This window comes from Anolis carolinensis, chromosome 1 (assembly GCF_035594765.1).
Source record: "Anolis carolinensis isolate JA03-04 chromosome 1, rAnoCar3.1.pri, whole genome shotgun sequence".
In the NCBI taxonomy this organism is placed as follows: domain Eukaryota; kingdom Metazoa; phylum Chordata; class Lepidosauria; order Squamata; family Dactyloidae; genus Anolis; species Anolis carolinensis.
In genome coordinates this window covers 232,241,807-232,261,941 of record NC_085841.1, presented here as the reverse complement: position 1 = coordinate 232,261,941, position 20,135 = coordinate 232,241,807, and the positions used below count along the sequence as shown (strand labels likewise).

General features: G+C 36.6%; 1 protein-coding gene across 2 annotated transcripts in view; it reads left to right on the top strand.

The window, feature by feature from the left end:
- The window catches only part of spopl (speckle type BTB/POZ protein like), a 44,943-nt gene extending 26,701 nt beyond the window's left edge, over positions 1-18,242 (top strand). The window contains exons 2-11 of one of the 2 annotated variants that reach the window (XM_008112770.3): positions 1,221-1,376; positions 1,758-1,879; positions 2,898-3,049; positions 4,519-4,646; positions 8,592-8,769; positions 8,857-8,912; positions 10,356-10,478; positions 12,751-12,893; positions 12,984-13,037; positions 14,212-18,242. In XM_008112770.3, the coding sequence (XP_008110977.2) occupies positions 1,281-1,376; positions 1,758-1,879; positions 2,898-3,049; positions 4,519-4,646; positions 8,592-8,769; positions 8,857-8,912; positions 10,356-10,478; positions 12,751-12,893; positions 12,984-13,037; positions 14,212-14,356 (1,197 nt within the window). In that variant the 5' untranslated portion in view covers positions 1,221-1,280 and the 3' untranslated portion in view covers positions 14,357-18,242. The remainder of the gene's footprint in view (positions 1-1,220; positions 1,377-1,757; positions 1,880-2,897; positions 3,050-4,518; positions 4,647-8,591; positions 8,770-8,856; positions 8,913-10,355; positions 10,479-12,750; positions 12,894-12,983; positions 13,038-14,211) is intronic. The other variant, XM_003215096.4, reaches the window with a different exon arrangement.
- The last annotated feature ends 1,893 nt before the right edge of the window (positions 18,243-20,135 follow it).

The window sequence follows — 20,135 nt, the reverse complement described above, 5'->3', positions numbered from 1 at the left end:
GTTCCCATAATGCAGCCTTTCTCGTAGCCTTCCTCGATATGTTCAGTCAGGTGAAGAATTTGACCTGTACAGTTTTTCCCTGGTCTGAAACCTGCTTGTTGTGCAATAAGCTTGGGTTCAATAACAGGTCCTAGTCGATTTAATAGCATCCTCTCATAGACTTTATATAGATGACATAAGAGGGAGGAAATAATAGCATATATAAACCACACTCTCAGCCCCAGAAAACCCAATCAAACAGAAAATAACACTTTCAAACCAGGAACAGATTTCCTTATTCAGAGGCTGATGACCATCTTCCGGGAGTGGTTTGATGGTGTACTATGATTTCAGTTCCTGGGTGATAAATGTCATTTCCTAATTGGTTCTGTCATAAAAGCATGGCAAAATGTTTTTACACTGCCAAAACGTTTTCTTTGCACAAGGGACATTGTTCTATAAATAGCACATTATGGTTTGTTGAGTCTCTCTCCACAAATTTAACAAAGTTTCAGCCACAAAAACAAAGTTTCTGAAATAGAACAACAACTTTCTAAGTAAAGACAACCCAATAAAACAGGAAATAGCACTTTCAAACCAGGAAGAGATTATTGCTATTATTAAAAAATACTTTTTATAAAAACTTTGAAAATTTGCCAAAAATCTGAGGATAAATCAAATATTCTGAAATTTGGTGAGCTAACAGTGGTAAATGTTTTATACCACTGGAGCAAGTTTCACCGGGATAGCTCAAAAATGAGGGAGAGAGAAGCCCCTCAAGTTTCCCCATTGACAGTAATGTTTCCCTTCATGCACATGTGTGTCGCCATTAACAAGGTACATACAAAGATTCAGAAGTTTTGAAAAGTTTTGAATTTTTGCCTTCAAAATTTGGAAATGACTTTAGAAATGAAGCACCAGCGCTCCCTACTTTTGAACAGAGTTTAGAACCATTTTTTTTTTCTGGATCGCACATATCTAATAGGTAGCTCTCTCTTATCCTTTATTCACAACATACAAACATAACATTTATCAGTTGGTTATTCATAGAATTATCTTTGTTCTTCATTACTTTATATAAAACCTACTTTAAACTGTTAAAAACACTTTTATGCTGTTGTTTCTCTTACAAGGACTACATAATGCATTTTCAGTATGGTTTTATTTACAGTATTAACATATTGGTTAAGTATTTTGAAGCTATACTAATTTTTTGCTTGCTTTTACCTTTTTATATATAGAAAGAATACTGATGGTGGAATTGCTGCCTTTATATTGGAAAAACCTGCAATAAAGTGGGGATGTCAAGAGCTGCCACTCCACCGCCATCTGGAGAGATGTCCAGTGGGCCTATAGCTGAAAGCTGGTGTTATACGCAGGTAAACTACATATCTTGCGTAAGTGTTGAAATTCTGCTTACTGGTATAATTAATTTCTTGTTAGTTTTGTAGAATAGCAGTCTTCTAGAGACACCTCCCTGCAGTAAACCTAGTACTCCCAAGAATGGAAACTCATCCAAAGAAAGAAGAAACCAGCACTGCTCCCCTCAGCATATAGCTGGAGGATCAGAAGGAGAAGCTGAACTAATGGAACCTCATCCTGAAACATTAATTTTCATACAGTTTTTACAGCATAGATTGTAGCGATTCCTTAATTCTACCAGACAGTGTTTTTATTTAAGCAGCTTAAACTGTGTAGTTGATCTATCATTTTTTAAAAGTAAGCTGAAGAAAAATGAACCTGGTGAATTTATGTGATTGTCTGCATCTTTTATTCAGGTTAAAGTTGTAAAATTTTCTTATATGTGGACCATTAATAACTTCAGTTTCTGCCGAGAAGAAATGGGTGAAGTTTTAAAGAGTTCTACTTTTTCATCAGGGCCAAATGACAAAATGAAATGGTAAGATGGTATTAGTCATTTCCATTTCCCCCTTTAAGCATAAGCTCTAGAAATTATTTCAATTCATCATGGGTCAAATCACATTTATGGTACTGTACATTTTCTTCGGATTGAAAGGGTCTTTGCTAATGGAGCCAGCAAAAATTACCAGAGATTATTAGCAACAATTTAGGGACCTGTATGGCTAAATGTCATAAATATGATTTTGTGATATCATGCAACAGTGTTGTCTGATGCATATGACTCTTAGACGTAAGCCCAAGATACAAAGTATCATTTGGTCCATAAGATGTGGCCCATCTTATGGGAATTGTCTTTATCACTTGGCTTTTATGTCACAAGATTTGGGGAACTAGAAATCATTTATATAATGTATATCGAGATAAGACTTATATGGCAAAAGTTTGTTAGTTAAATTGATGTATCAATAAAGGGGGGGACAAGATTTGGGGAACTACAGATTATTTTGTAGCCATTTATGTAATATAATTTCTGGATAGGTTGGCATAATTCTGTTTTTCTGATATTATATAATTTTTTATTTCATCTTACTTTAGTTGTAAATTATATTTTGTGATAGCAGAATAACTCCCAAATTATAATTAATAGAATGAAATGATGTACGCATTTGTTCTGAGTTCTTGAAGTGGAATGCAAATGTGACAAAATTAGTGGATACTATTGAAAATGATGGTTTCCAAACTTCAGATGAGAGATGTTCTTGGGCTCCAGATCCATGAACTTCAACAACCATGGCCAACAGTCAGAAATTCAGCAGTAACTAGTAGCTCAAATTTGGGAACTGACACTTTAAAGAAGAAAATATATGCTTGCAGAAGACACAAAAATGGATTGGAGGCATTGTTAATTCAACTCATTGAAACCGGTTAATCATATTCTATAAATGTAAAAACACATGAGACTATTAAGCCTGCTTATAAGTTTCTCTGGCAAATTAAGAATTCATATGTCATAAATGCATTATCAGTTTTTCTAAGACTTGCTTCTTACATTCTAGGTGCCTGAGAGTAAACCCTAAAGGGTTAGATGATGAAAGCAAGGATTACCTTTCATTATATTTACTTTTAGTTAGTTGTCCAAAAAGTGAAGTGAGAGCAAAATTTAAATTTTCTCTCCTGAATGCAAAAAGAGAGGAAACAAAAGCAATGGGTAAGTATATTTGCAAATAGTCCAATATCAATAGCTTTCAGTTTAAAGAAAAAGTACTTTGACTTTGCCCACTTCAGCCTGCTTAGTTTATACTTTGTATGATATATAGAGAGAATTTCTCCTCTGTCAGTAATGCAGTGGTGGCAGTTGTGAAGCCCATGCGTCACATGTGGCTGTACTTCCATTGTAGTCCAGTGCCCACCTATTGCCCAAGACCCCCTCCCACCAATTCAATCAACACACATTTGTGAGCTCAAAAATCTCACACGACATGTGAAAAAGAAGCCCTTTTGTAATAATGGACATGTTGTGTCTTTGTGAAGCTTCTGAGAAGCAGCTTTGGCTCACAATCCTGGGACAAAAGCTGATTAGTAGTAGTACTATTTGTAACAATAATAACAATAATACATTTTATTTCTTACCTGCCTCTCCTCTACTACTAGTAGTATTTTATTTTAATGGAGGAGGTGGCACTCTGGGTTCCAGAACTGGGAACAATTATATAAACATTTTGTCTCACTTGATACAGTCTTTCCAGCTATGTGAGTATTTGTTCATGATTTCCTGACTTCAGTAGGCAGTGGTACACAGCTTTCATATAAAATATTCCTGTGGAAGTCAGAAGTGTATACCATTTTATACTTCTGAGTTAAACTCATAGCTAAAAGGCCATATTTTTGGCTGTGATGTAGAACAAAATGCATTAATTCCACAATTCTTAGTATGGTAGCCAGTGTCTAGAGCAATGATGGTGAACCTATGCCATGTGTGCCAGAAAGGGCACTCAGCACCCTTTCTCCTGGCACACCCACTGTCGCCCGCCCCCCTTCCTCAGCTCAACATCCCTTCCCCTACTCCCCCACTCCCTCCCCGCTTGCTCACCCCGACTCCCCCATTCCATGTCCTGTTCCCCCCCTCCGCCCTCACCCTGGTGTGGGCACTCAGTGTCTAAGATGTTTGCCATTAGGCCTAGGGTGTCCTACTGTAGATACAGAGACCTTAATTCATTTGCTGGACTTCTCCAAGTCTTCTTTTTGGCCTCGGGCCCCCTGTGCTGTGTTAAATCTGATGACAGCAGTATTCTGGAAAAGCTGTTTTGACTAATAAAGAGATCTGACGTAAGAATGATCATGCAAAATGTTCCTTAAAAATCACCATAAACCTAATGTGCTGAATAATCCCTTTTCCCTTCTCATTTAAAAATATAGATTGTCTTATTACAATCTGTGGCTTCCTTTTACACTGAAATTGTAGTAGTAAATTTTCTGTTCACTGCTAGCCATTTCAAAATACAGACTGGGATAGTCCTTTAAAACAAACAATACTTGCAAACATGCATCAGTGATAGCAATTGACTGGCTCAAATTTGGTTATATTTGCCTATAGGAATTCATTGTGTATGTGTAATTATGTCAAAACTTTGTGTCTGTTTTAATTGAACATCTGCTGTTTTATTTATTTGCTAATAGAAAGCCAAAGAGCATATCGATTTGTTCAAGGCAAAGACTGGGGCTTTAAAAAATTCATTCGAAGAGACTTTTTACTTGATGAAGCTAATGGTCTTTTACCAGATGATAAGCTTACATTGTTTTGTGAGGTAGGTAATCAACCAGTACTTTTAAAAATAGAATATTGGTTTCCATGGCTATGAATGAGAAATGAGGAATGTTTAAAATGTTCTGTTTATCCTCTCTGTGTTAAGAATATACCATGATCAAAGCTTTGAGCTTAATGGTTCCATCAGGTAACTGATACAAGATCAATTTTCTATAAATAAGTCATCTATGCAGGAATGTAACTATTTAGTGTGAGGTGAAAGGAAGTTTAAGGACCGATCCTGGGATATAAATGATATTAATCTTCTGGGAAAGAAGCTTGGAAGGAAGTAATATATTATTTGAATGTATGAAAAATGGCAGTGAATCCCCATTGGCTTGGCACATGCTGGAGAAACCCAAAGGCTTCTAGAGTGCTTGAATGATTCTTAATGTCTACCTCCTTTGGTAGGTATGAGAGTATATGAAGAGAGGCTTCCCCCTGTCTAAAACTGCTCCAACCAGATAGCTTTAAAACTGGTTTGGATTTTTAAAGTATGCTAGGTTGGCTGTTCCAAAATTATTCTGAAATATTGGAGCACAGGATATGCTAACTTGCACCTTCAGGAATCTGTATGCTTGAATTATAATGATTAAACATGGACTTCTACTAAAATAGACCTATTACTTGGGGCTGACCCAGATGCTTGGTATCCAAGGAAATAAAGCATTAAATACATTATTGTGTGGTATACATATGCATGCAAATACATTCCTTTTTCCTCCTTCTGAACTTCCAAAAATCCCTCCTCTCCTCTCTTTCTGCTGATAGAACTGTTTCTATGAGCAGAACAACACTGTTGGATCTTGACCACAGAGTACAGTGTGCTTGTGTCATCAAAATGGAGCTTCATTGAATGAATGAATGAATGAATGAATGAAGCTTTATCTATATCCTACCCCATCTCCCAAAGGGATTTGGAGTGGCTTACAACAAGACAACAGTATAAATGATAATAAAACACATAACAAATCAAAGTTAAATTACCAGAATTTTTTCAGGCTTTGTTTCTAAATTCACCAGTAACAATTGGAGGACTGAATTTCTATGCCCCTGGTTAGTGACTGCAGTGCCAACTACTAGTATTAACAAAATTTCAGGAATGTGAACATCATTATTTTCTTAAAGGCCAGGTTAACTCTATTTATTGATAAGTCTTCTGTACCAACTGTCCCTTGATAATATTAGGTATTTCAAATAAATAGTTATAGCACAGTTCAGTTTCTCAACATGATGTCATAAAATAGCAGTACACCTTCCTCTTCACAAGTGATTGAGTGCATGGTACTCGTATTAACCAAAAAATCCAATGAGTATAGATTCTCTGGTAGAATAGATCTTCAGCCTTAGAGATGAATATATGCAAATCACTGTAAATTATGCCAGTAACCTAAACTGTCTTAGTCAAATCCAGTAAGACTGCTTATGATGCTTAAAAATGGAATCTAGTGAAGAAGGTTACGATCCTAGTGCTGTGAGTGTTAAATATACATTGGCAGGTTATCACTGCTGCCACGGACTGATTACGGGCTTAGGGGGATGATAGACGCTCTAAGTGCTAATAAGTTTACTTTGATCTTTGTATTTACAAGAAATGTGTACAAAATTTTCTTGGCAAGATTACAACTTAATTATGTGTCATTATGCTGTGTAGGGAGAATAATTGAAATGTGGCCCCTGAGACTAAATGGTGCAAATATACTGCATCTTATTTTAGTTAGATAGACAGGCTAAATTAACTGTGTGATGAATTTGTTATGAATGCAATTATTCAGTTGGTAAGTGGATGCGTCACATGCTTAGGACTAGAAGGATTCCTATTCTATAAAATATTTGTGATTCAAATACTTGGTCTTGTAAAGCAAACTAATTTTGTAACAGAATACTTAATAAGGATGGAGTTTAGGAGTGCATGTGAAATATTTTGCATTGCAGTGGTTTGGATGATTTGATTTAGGAAAATCAACGCAGCTCCCTTCAAAATAAGTCAGATTCCAAAAATATTTTGGCATATATGCCTAAAACCTCAAATTTGTATCTTAGCATTGGATTCTACTTATACTTCCATTTGGGAAATGTGGTGGTCAAGTCAGTTTGGCCCCTACAAAAAGTCTCTTGTGATTGACAGTAGTTCTATAGTTCCTAGTTATAGGTCTCTCACATCACTTACTGTTCAGTCCTATGAACTGGAGATGCCAAGAATTGACCCAGGGGATAGCTGCATGAAAAGCAGATCCTCTGTCACTGAAGATGCAGTCTCTGCCTAATGTGGACTTCAGAAGAGAAAGGCCAAGTTGCTTTGCTGAATACCTTTGTTAACTTTGTTCTTGTCTTGTACTGTGACATTAGAATCATAGAATAGTAGAGTTGGAAGAGACCTCATAGTCCATCCAGTCCAACCCCTTGCTAAGAAGCAGGAAATCGCATTCAAAGCACCCCTGACAAATGGCCATCCAGCCTCTGCTTAAAAGCCTCCAAAGAAGGAGCCTCCACCATGGCCCGGGGGAGAGAGTTCCACTGTCGAACAGCTCTCACAGTGAGGAAGTTCTTCCTGATGTTCAGGTGGAATCTCCTTTCCTGTAGTTTGAAGCCATTGTTCCGTGTCCTGGTCTGCAGGGCAGCAGAAAACAAGCTTGCTCCCTCCTCCCTATGACTTCCCTTCACGTATTTGTACATGGCTATCATGTCTCCTCTCAGCCTTCTCTTCTGCAGGCTAAACATGCCCAGTTCTTTAAGCCGCTCCTCATAGGGCTTGTTCTCCAGACCCTTAATCATTTTAGTCGCCCTCCTCTGGACGCTTTCCAGCTTGTCAACATCTCCCTTCAACTGCGGTGCCCAAAATTGGACACAGTATTCCAGGTGTGGTCTGACCAAGGCAGAGTAAAGGGGGAGCATGACTTCCCTGGATCTAGACGCTATTCCCCTATTGATGCAGGCCAGAATCCTGTTGGCTTTTTTAGCTGCCGCACCACATTGTTGGCTCATGTTTAACTTGTTGTCCACGAGGACTCCAAGGTCTTTTTCGCACACACTGCTGTCAAGCCAGGCGTCCCCCATTCTGTATCTTTGATTTCCATTTTTTCTGCCGAAGTGAAGTATCTTGCATTTGTCCCTGTTGAACTTCATTTTGTTAGTTTCGGCCCATCTCTCTAGTCTGTCAAGATCATTTTGAATTCAATATCAATATGAATATCAAAGAACATGTTTTGAACTTTATTTGGCTACTTAAATTCTGGGGTTTTTTTTGTTGTTGTTTTTTAACCGTACTCCTCCTATACCTAGTAGTTAATCTATCCTTTTCTACATCTTAGTGGACTCTCACAAAAGTGAGAAAACCATTTTTTTATATTTAAGAGAGCACCTCTCTAGGAATCCCTAGATCCTCCAGGACAACTATGACCAATTTCCTCTGGAAGTTGACTATATAGCTGTGCTGGAGGACCTAGCAATCTGTAGAGAGAATGTGTTGCTCAAATTTGTGATTAATCTAATTTGTAAAAATCAAACATGCAAAAATAGGCAGCTGACTGTGCTGATAAAAACATCAATTCAAGACTTTTCCCCACATAGTTTGTTGGCTACCAACTATATATTTTCGGTCTATTGTGTTTTGAAAATGCCAACTAGCATAAGGTCCACTCAGGGTGAAAGGCATTGTAATTACAATATTGCATGTTGCTTTTGTGTTTAATTGGAAATGAAGTTCAAAGAAAAGTCTGTTGTGACTTCAGTGTCTTTGCTTCATGGTTACAGTACTAGAGACTATTTAACTTCTGCTAGTCAAATGGATAAATGTGAGCTTGTTTGACTTTTGTACTTTTTTGCAGTATTGTATATAGTAATGTCTGAAATATCTGATTTTTCATTGCATATGGGCTGATCAATACAGATTGGTAGCTGTTAACACTAGAATTACTAGTACATTATCTTGATCTCTTTTTTCTAGGTGAGTGTGGTCCAAGATTCAGTGAATATATCAGGACAGTCGAGTACAAACACATTAAAAGTACCTGAATGTCGCCTATCAGAAGATTTAGGAAATCTCTGGGAGACAACAAGATTTACAGATTGCAGTTTTAATGTAGGAGGACAAGAATTCAAAGCTCATAAATCTGTTCTTGCAGGTACCTTTTACTTTTGTATTCAATAATGTGTTGAATCCAATTATTGCAGTTATGGTACGATAATAATACTTATATCTCTTACTACAGCTCGTTCTCCTGTTTTCAATGCAATGTTTGAACATGAAATGGAGGAAAGCAAAAAGGTGAGTGCCTGTTGTTATCCGACATAATCAGTTCCTGTGTTATTCAGTATAAGGCCTTGTAATTTTTAGTAGATTAAGACTGCAGCAGTCAATTAATTGGCTAAGTTACATGATTAAAAATCATAGGAATAAAAAATGCCTCATTTTTTTGCTGGACAGCAGGCAATTTTCAAGAAATGTAGTCATTTATAATACAACAACTGGATCTATATAAGGTGCCAGATTAGAAAAGGCAGTTTGTTTTCCTGTTCTCGCAGGAGGAGCTGCGTTTACAACAAGACTGATAGGTAGCACAATCTGGCCTGCCTGCTTCTGTGCCATAAATTTCAATATTTCTACTTCCTCCCTCACAAGAGGGAACACCTGCTCTAAAATGGCATCTGCTGCATTGTCTGTGCATGCATAAATATGGGAATAGCTATTCAGAACTTCTCTTCTTGATATGCAAAAATATAGAGATTTAATTTATTAATCTAAATAAAAGCTAGAGAATTCTTAACAGCAGCATCCTCTCTTTGTATTGTATTTTTTATTGATAAAGTTGCACAAGAGTCATGGCAGAAAGGTCACTGTCTAACCTAGTGTTGTGTGGCAACCATATTGTAGTTCAGTGGCAGCCATAGTTCCAAATAGTCATTCTTTTGATTTAAAAAAATGGCTTTTTAAAGATGAGCCTTTAACCAGTTAATAGTGAATTGGAAATGAACCAAAGACTCACTGTCTTCCTTCATTGTTATTATATATAATTTGATATGATGTACAAATCAGCATATCCTAGCAAATGCTGCTGCCTTTCTGGTTCATAATAAGAGTATTTCTTTTTCACAGAGGAATTTAATCATGATGCCACATATGTCATGGGATTAAAATTGTATTCTTCTAGGGTTTGTCTTGAAAAAAATCTTAAAGTCAATTCACTAAAATTGATATTGAATTCAAACATAAATTTGATCCCTTTAAATTGGAAGTTAGAAGTCTTGCCAAATAGTATTGTGAGAGTAAGACAAAGGAATTCTAGATTTAGATAGGGTGTGCATATCACTCTTAGTAAGTATGTGTAAAAATCAGGTCCCATTATATTTAGAGGAGATCATTCCCTAGTAAGTATGCCTATGATTAATACTTTAACTTCATTCATTCCAGTAAGTGGTATTGTTCAGTGCACTCCATAATGTTCATGGTGATTTATGGAATTAATCCACCTCATATTCAAGAGTCACATTTGACTGCTTAGTACTCAAATAGATTTTGAATATGCCAGCGTTGGTTTTGGTTCAAGAGGCCTTAATAACTATAATGGAAGCCAAATTTCCCTTGTAGTCATGTTGTATCTGAACATTGTTATTGCATAGTTAAGAGGTCTTAGAAATTATGTGATGCAAATGGATCATGCTAATTTAAATCAGAATTCACAACAATATTTCCCCTTGTTCTGTATATTAGAATCGTGTAGAAATAAGTGATGTAGACCCTGAAGTTTTTAAAGAGATGATGAGATTCATTTATACGGGAAAAGCTTCAAACCTTGATAAAATGGCTGACAGTTTGTTGGCAGCAGCAGACAAAGTAAGTAATGTATTCATTATTTATGAAATTGATCACACGGGCTTTATACATTATTCCAAAAATAGTTCAGTAGTCTGGAGTTTTTATGTAATTATAAAATGAAAAGATTCTAGAAATGTATGAGAAAAAATAAGATCTAGGAATTGTACTGAAACTGCTTATTGAAGGTATTACATGCAGCCCCCCAGTTGCATTAAAATAAGATGTCTTGGGACATTCCACTTATTTTGAATCCAGCTTGCATTCCTGAAAGCACATTTCCATCAAACATTGGAAGCATGGGATGAATGGTAATGCCTTGATTGATCGGGTGGGGGGCTGACCTACTCTCCCAACCCAAACTCTTCCATCCATGGTTTAGACCAGGCATGTCCAATCTGTGGCCAATGGGCTACATGAGTCCCGGGACATCTAAGAATGCAGCTCAACACAAAATTGTAAACTTACTGAAAACATTATAACATTTGGGAGAGGTGAGATGTAACTTGATTGAGCAGTTCTTAAGCACAAACTTTGTAGATTTCAATGAAATAGAATAGAATAATCAGAATATGTTACATCTACAAATATCCATAGTTCACAACAAGTAACAAGACTCTCCGAACAGGGCAGTTCATAGTTAGGATTATTGTGTGAGGACTTTTTTTGCTTGTGTGTGGTGGTGGATATCACAAAACCTATGCACAAACTTTATTTTGCTCATCAGTTTTTATTAGTGCTAGCATATTTTATGCATGGCCAAGACAGTTCTTCTTTTAATGTGGCCAAGGGAATCCAAAAAGTTGGACACCTCTGGTTTAGACATTTGGCTGTATGACTGCTCTCCAAGGACTTGGTGACTGTGCAGAGAACTAAAAACTAAATATATATATATATAAATTTTTTTGCATAGAGTTCTGTTTTAATTGCAACTTGCACAGGTTTTGCCTTACCATATTATTTATTTTTTACCTGTTCATGTAAATGCTTAAACATTTTCAAATACAGTAGAATCTCGCTTATCCAACATAAATGGGCCGGCAGAATGTCGGATAAGTGAATATGTTGATGATAAGGAGAAATTAAGGAAAAGCCTATTAAACATCAAACTACGTTATGATTTTACAAATTAGGCACCAAAACATGTTTTACAACAAAGCGGCAGAAAAAGCAGTTCAATACATGGTAATGTTATGTAGTAATTATTTTACTACATAACTTTGATTTACAAATTTATCACCAAAACATTGCAATGTATTGAAAACATTTACTACAAAAACACTGACTACTAAAAATTTGACTACAAATAAAAAGAAATTGCATAAAATGAACTTACAGTAACAAAGTTGTCAGAGGTTAAATCCATAAAAAGTTCAGTCCTGTGAGGATTTTTAAAAATCTGTAATCCTTGCCAGCCTAGAGAAACAGCTGTGGATCCGGGCAGGAGGCAGACTGCATTAGATAATATAGAACGCTGAATGAGCGAAGGTTGGATAAGCGAGACTCTACTGTATTACAAAAGGCCCAGCACGTGAAACTGGCTGGCACTCCCACTTGCAGACCCACCTAGTGCTGCTACCTCCCATGTTTGTAACAGGAGTCATATGTAAATCAGATGTTTGTAACTCGGGGACTGCTTATATTTTGTCCTGCTAATTTCTTGGCATATTTACAGAGATGGAGGAATTCCATCTATATCATAACTTTATCACAACTGCAGCACTATTTGGAAGCATATACAGATTTTTAAATCAATTCTTTAATAGCTGTTGTTTGAAACTTGTTGGGAGAGTGTGTACAGCCAGTCCCCAAGTTATGAACAAGATAGGTTCTGTAGGTTTGTTCTTAAGTTGAATTTGTGTATAAGTCAGAACAGGTACATTTTGAAGTGTAACTCCGGACAAGTATGTGTATGTTGGATTTGGAAAAAATTGGCTTGTTGTGGAAACAAGAATTGGTGAGAAAGCTTCAGCTGAGAGAGACACCTTTTCTTCATGATAATAATTCTTTCAGGAGTGGATTTCCCTTCCTAAAGGTAGATTTCTCTCACTTCCTATTGTCTCACACCCGTTCTTAACAATTAGTCATGTGTAAGTCGGATGTTTGTAACTCAGGGATTACCTGTATAGTCTTTCTGTTTAAAGCATTCAATATGATTATATGGGGTGCCAAGATTTTCGGAATTCCTGTGAAGTATTCGAAATGTATGCTTTTCAGAGTATAATAGGAAATAATAAATATAAACAATGAGCAATTTCTCTCTTTCTCTCTCTCTTTCTCTCTCTCTTGTTAGTATGCACTGGAACGGCTGAAGATCATGTGTGAGGAAGCTCTGTGTAGTAACCTCTCAGTAGAAAATGTTGCAGAGATTCTGATTCTCGCAGATTTGCACAGTGCAGAACAGTTGAAAGCACAAGCAATAGACTTTATTAACAGGCATGTAATTAGCTTGTTTTTAACAAATTCTTTATCCTTTAAAGGAAAGTCTGCAACATATTAATATCTGGATACTCTCTTATGCTGCAGGTGCAGTGTTCTTAGGCAACTTGGTTGTAAAGATGGGAAAATCTGCAACAGCAAGTACGTACCCGATTCACCCTTCAGCGTTGTCTGCAGTCAATCAAATGCTCATTGCCCTGATGTTGTTCACATTCTCATATCACAACAAACTTTGGGGTTGTTTGTTTAAACGTATCTTGTTATTACTTTTGAACCATGACTTAACTAGCAGCAAACCACCATCTGAATACATGATTTGTTGTTGGGTTCCCAAACATGCTTCTTTAAATGTTTGAACTACCCATCCTAAAACAGGAATTGACAAGAGAGGTGGGAAAGAAACCATCCAACCATCTGCAATTCATAGTTTAATTTACAAAGCATGGTTAATCCAATCCATAGCTCATCACAATATGTGAACATGCAATTTGAGTTTTACCAAATAAATGATGACAAAAATCATTGATTAGAATCATACAGTTGGAAGAGATCTTGTGAGCCATCCAATCCAACCCCCTGCCAAAAAGCAGGAATCACTAGAATGCTAATTCCCTGACTAGCCATATATTTGTTTCTTTTTTTGCTGTAAGGGAGCTGAAGATACCAACTCAACTGTTAACTGGTTTTTCCCTTTTATCCATTTTTGTAAGTTTAAATGCAAGTAAAGAAATTGTTCATAAACTGGGACAATTATTTCCTAATACTTATACTCACACTGATAGGAAATGTGTTCTCTTTGCCCATGAACAAATGTCAGGTTTCGTGGAATAATCACATAATGTCCACCCAAAAGAAAGCATTTGCTGAAACTTTAAACCAAGGTCTGTAAGCTAGCTGCTATAGTCATGACCAGAATTAATTATGTGATACCAGAAGCAGCCTGCATTGTGGCGGCTGGATTTAAAAATCTAATTTTGTTCTTGAATTCCATTTAAGTCACCATTAGCTTCAAATGTGAAGCAAAATGTGATATAGATTATTCAAAGATTTGTTTGGAAGAACAGCTGGAAATATGACCAAAACAATACAGTCGTAAACATGTTTACTCAAAAGTCTTTTTGACTTCAATGGGTCGTATCTCCGGTCCAGTGAAAATTGTGTTAAGAGATGCAAGTGATTTTGGCCATCTTTAGTCACACCTGATTTAGATTACACTGACATCAAAGTTAATAGGATCAACATGAACATGGAAATTATTGCAATGTTACTCTTCTAAACAAGGAACTGATTTTTACATGTCTATTCTGTTTTACAGCCAAGCAACAGACATAATGGAAACAGCAGGCTGGAAGTCGATGATTCACTCCCATCCCCACTTAGTAGCCGAGGCCTTCCGAGCTCTAGCGTCTGCACAGTGTACACAGTTTGGCATTCCACGCAAACGACTAAAACAGTCATGAAATCTTCCATGAACTATAGAAAATTAATGACTCCTCGTCCCTGTCCAGAAGGGTTCTTTTTAACAAAACATCTGTCCGAATTTGCTACCCTTGTCCACTGAACAGATCCTGAAAGCTTTTGAGAATGGATAATATATTGTTTAATTATCAGCTTTAAATTAGACTGATAACTCTCCAGTTCACTGAAAGGCCTTAACGTCAACTACTCTAGTTCATTTGTGATTTCCTTGGTTTTTTCCTTCTTAAATTGTGCCTCGTCTTTTTGACTCGGCTATGTAGGATTGCACTAGCTCCATAATGCAGTAATGCTGATAAATGAAGACAGCTCTTGAAAGGGATCTTCCTACTTTTACATCCTTCTTTCTTCCTTTCTTCATTTCTTCCCTAAATCCCATAATGAAGATTATCATTTGGTCTTGTGGTAACTGGAAGGTTTCAGCTAGCCTCTCATTAAAGCACTTGAACTGAAGGCCCGCAAGCACTCCAGTCCAAGGACTGTGCTTTGAGTGCTGTCTTTGAAGAGTGCTGTCAGGCATGCTGTGGCAATATACTACTCTAAATATAATTTATTTTCCATTGGTTCAGGTGAATGAGGGATATATGCAATGTCTTGACCCAGAAATGTATTTTTGGGAGAATTTGCAAATGCTTACTGTGTGAATGGGTCCATCGAGTGGGTTGAAAGGAGCACACAGCGACCCTTTTGGCCTGTGTTTACTTTATGATCCATTGGTGTTTTGCATTGAACTGAACCTGAGTGAAAGCTAGTATGGGGAGAGGATAAGTGAAATGTGCTGGGAATAAATAGTGGTTTCTCAAATGAAATATGTGGAAGGTCAAGGATGCAGAAGAATGACCAAATGTAAATTTCAAAAAATGGGCCAAATTATCGATTCTCAGTATGCACTTTTAATGTGTAACTTTTGTATGTTGTGTGGTACATATATATTTTGGTTTTGATAAATATGGTACAGTAATTGTGGCCTAACTTTTTGAAATACATTAAGATGCCCACAGCCACATGGGATTTAGTTTTGTTACTGCAAACAAGGAAAGCATGACTTTAGAGGTGTTGATTCCAAGTGAGTATCTCAAGTGTTCATGTTAGAATCCATTCTATTTTCACACTTAGGACAGGCTTTCCTATGTTCCTTTGGTGTGTGTACGCACAAGCTTGTTCACACTAGTGGGAGTTGCACAGACACACACTTAGCAGGAAGAATAGAAGTCTGAAACGTCAGTATTTGTAAGCACTGACTTGCTGTTTTTAGCATTTGTTATTGTACTAGCATCGTGGATGGTATTGAAATTCTGCATAATGTGAAAAGGATATAACAACTTGTAAACTGCTTGTAACGGGCCAGTTTCTTATTCTAAAAAAAACAACCTTAGCTTTAATGCCACCACTTCCAGTATATTTTCTAGCCTTGTTTACAATTGGGAGGATTTTGTCTGCAGCAGTGCACATTGTAAATGTCTCTTGACCCTATTACATTGAATTTTCGTTTTTAAAATGGTGATGTGCTGTATCTGTTGTGTGGGAAGAGTTGCATTTACCTGTGAGAAAAGGGAATTGCTCTGAATTTTGTCGCTAAATATTTTAGTTGGCCCATCTAATCAATATACTTAATACTTTTCTGTTTTCAGTAAGGAAGTACTGATACGCTGAAAGCTCTGGAGCATGTTTATTCTGCACTGTTATTTTGAATAAACCATTCCTAAAATAGGGATTGGAGATAGAGGGGTGCTCCCAATCCAGCACAGTGCTAGAACTTGAAACACACCCATATTTTGCTAAACTTGTTCTTCCAAGGGAAATCAGTGAACTTTTTGAACTGCTATATTTTAGGCCCTGTTAAAAGGGCCTTTATAGTTGCACTCCTGGTGATTTCAGTGGGCTTGGCCATTATTCAGTGAACCAAAATGGTACAGAAGCATCCTATCCATGGATGCCACATCCGTTAACATTTATTCGTTATTCTTCATCTAAATTCTAGTCTTGTAGTATTCTTATCAGAGATGAAATGTAAGAATGTGTGCCACTCCATGACAGAGAAACATGTACTGCAGTTTAATAATCATAATGAGCAACCTTGCATCTTGAAATCTTACAGCTATAATATGCAAAGTGACTTGAATATTTAATACTGTAATTGTCCATTTCAGCTTGCTGTTAAATACAGAGAACAAATGGAACATCTGATGCATTTTGTTTAAAGTTTTAAAGAAGTTTAATGGCACGCTTTGTACCAAAAATATGGCCAAAACACTGCTGTAAGAATATCTACTCTCCATAGCAATCCACTTATCAAAATTAGCAAATGCCTACGTTACATGAGATTAATAACTCATCACGATGGTTGATTTACTATGTTATCTGACAGATATTTTGAAAGGACACAAACAAAATACATGTTTTGTACATTGGGTGCACTGTAATACGCTCTCTTTTCTGCAGTGAAAGACTTGCATTGTTCTTCCTCTTCCAGAAAAAGCTGGTAAGAACAATTTTCTCTGAGTAAAGGCAGACTGATTGTATTTCCCGTTTCCGTAAAAATAGGTGGTGAATTTCAAAATAATGCAAGAGAAAAAAGTTTATTTATAAATGTATTTTCTAGCTGAAAGCTAGACATTTTGTTAGGGCAGGCGACAGCTTGCTTAAAGGATTTTTCAGCACAGTTATCAAAGTGCCATGTTTGGCTTGCCAATTCTGCCCCATCAGCCATCACCATAAAACTTTCCCCTGAAGGAAGCGCCCTGCATGTGTTGTGTAATAATGTGTGGTTTTTAACAAAGATTTTATTTTATGGCAAATAGGACTCCGTTTGCTGTTAAAAGTGGCAGAGGTTCCACTTAAATGACTTATGTGATAAGTGTTTTTCAATGAAGGAAACTTCAGTAACTCACCCTGATGTTGACAGTCCATTTACTGCACGCTGAAGTATGAAAGCATAGTGCCTTTTTGAAATGGGAGATAAAAAATGGCTAATTCTGGAAATGCCTTGGAAAGCTAGACAGATATGACTGATACGTAAGCAAGTTGTGAATTTAGATTAAGTATATGTTCCTCAACCTTGATGTCTTTAAAAGCTGCAAGTCTGAAATATTTATTAATTTCTTTCCAAAATGATTAGAGGCATTTCTGTGGACTCAAGATGAGACAGATTAAAGGATTGGGGTTATTAAGGAATAGGTATTGCTTTGGTAGGAATTTCCCCATTTCCGTTATTTAAATATGGAATTGCATTGAGCACTTAATGAGTTCAGAAATAGTAATACAATGCATGTTCTGCACAATGCTCCCTTCTATGGAAGAGGGTTGTCCTTTCAAGCTCAAGACAATGTAGCTGTGCTTATGAAATTCCCATAGAAAATATTAGGGTTAACAGCTGAAAAATTTTGACTTTAGGTTATAGGGCTACTTAAAACAATTGACTCACCCCACCCAGTTTCAGTTTGATTGGATTTTCTTAAGACTTCCTGTCAACTGCTAGTTGTTTTGTTTTACAACACAACTGCATTGATTTACTTGCTTTCTGCTTGCAGCAAATGGACTTTTCCTGAAATGGATTCTCATTATTTTTGTCAGTGTTTGCTGTGGTTTGCGTTGATCATACTCTTAGGTTAAAATCTGGATTTTTATATGTCAGAATAAAGGTTTTATTTCTTTTAGTCCTGTTTTAGAATCAAAACATTGGAACCTGGTCTTAGTTGAAAGTTCCTTTCATTATCTATCATGATAGAACACTTGCATCAAAGACCATCCACATCCAGCCTTTTATATCCGCCTGAGGTTAACAGTGAAATACTTTTTGTACCTTGTTGCTGAAAATATTTTTGCATTTCAGGACATCAAGTTACAATAAAGTTGTTACTTATACAAAAATCTTCTGTGTATCTTCTTGTCTTTTGAACATAAACATTACTACTCTTACTTTGGGCTGCATTTTATTTGAATTATAGCAACATGAGGAAACAGGCTCTTAACATTTTTTCATGGTACAATAGAGTCTCACTTATCCAACATTCATTTATCCAATATTTTGGTTTATCCAACGCAGTTTGCATCCCGCCCTGATCCACAGCTGTTTCCCTAGGCAGCAAGGATTTAACTTGTATGGATTTAATTTCTGACAGTGTTGCTACTCTAAGTTCATTTCATGCAATTCTATCTTTATTTGTAATCTATTTGTTAGTAGCCAATGTTTTTGTAGTCAATGTTTTCAATGTTTGGTACTAAATTCATGAATACAGTAATTACTACATAATGTTACCATGTACTGGACTGCTTTTTCTGTCAATTTGTTGTAAAACATGTTTTGATGCTTAATTTATAAAATCATAACGTAAATTGACATTTAATAGGCTTTTCCTTAATCCCTCCTTATTATCCACATTTTTGGTTATCCAACGTTCTGCCAGCTCATTTATGTTGGATAAGTGAGACTCTGCTGTATGTGCTGCCATTTTATCTTTGCTAAGAGCAAATGGAAAAATGCTTGTAATTGAAGCAGTCATATAAATCTAGTTCCCCAGATGCCCTTTTTTCCTTAACGTGTATCAGCTGTAGAGCTTGGCTGTCTCCAAAGTAAGTCCAACTGGAAGATAGAAGAACTTTATTCAAAAGTACAGTACAGGTGATGTACCAATCAGGGCTGTAGCCATGGGGGGGGGGGGGGGGGGGTAGGAATTCATCCCCAAAAAAAATATTTTCAGGTTTTTTTAAAAACTGGTTCATTCATGAATTTTAACGGATTAACCAAATCCCCATGAGTGTCAATTGAAGCTTATCTGCCTTGAGTGTCCACTGAAGTTTATTGATGGAGCCTGATTTCTAAATTATTTTGCATTATGGAACTACTTTTCATGATTCGCTAAAAAAAAGTTTCAAACCCCACCCCCTTTTTTCTCTGGTTATGGCCCTGGTATCAATGGAAATTACTCCAAGTAAACTAGCAAAATGTAATAAGAATTGGAATGCAAAATGTTGGAAGTGTGGCACGGAAATTTGTACCTTTTTCCACATGTGGTGGAGCTGCAAGAGGGCAAAAGAGTACTGGAAAGAAATCCATGGTAAAATTCAGGAGATCTTACAGTTAAAATTCCAAATGAAACCTGAATATTTTCTTTTAGGCATTACCAATTTAAAATTAGAAATAAGGACATCCTATTCAATTATCTAACAACCACAGCGGGAATTGTCTACGCAAGACATTGGGGGACAAAAGAAATACCTTCTTCTTAAGACTGGCTGATGAAAATGATAGCAATTATGAGTATGGACAGATTGACGCAGCAATTACCTACAGGTAAAAAAACAAAAAGGAAACAGATTGGACTTGATTGATGAATTCTATGAAACAAGAAAAAAATCAGAATATTACTTTAAAGCAGGAAAAAAATGAACTCGTGTTCCCTGGGAACTAACTGAAATATCAGAGGAGAAAAAGTTATAGGATAAAAAATGCATCATGATGAAGAGGATTGGAAGTCAACATATTTTTCCCTGCTCCCTGATTTTCCATTTTTTTTTCTTTTTCTTTTACCTGTTGTCCCCGTCCCCTTCTCCAACCTGCTTCCATTTTTTCCTTTTTTTTTAAGACCCTCCAGATAGGAAATTAATGGGAAGTTGTGATTCAACCTGAATTGGGTTGCTCTCATTCCAATCAGGTTCATAGATTTCGGGTGTTCTTGTCTCTGGAAGATCAGCTAGCCGCTTTTGTCAGGAGTGCCTTTGCTCAATTTTGGTTGGTGTGACAGCTGTACCTTTTCCTAGGGA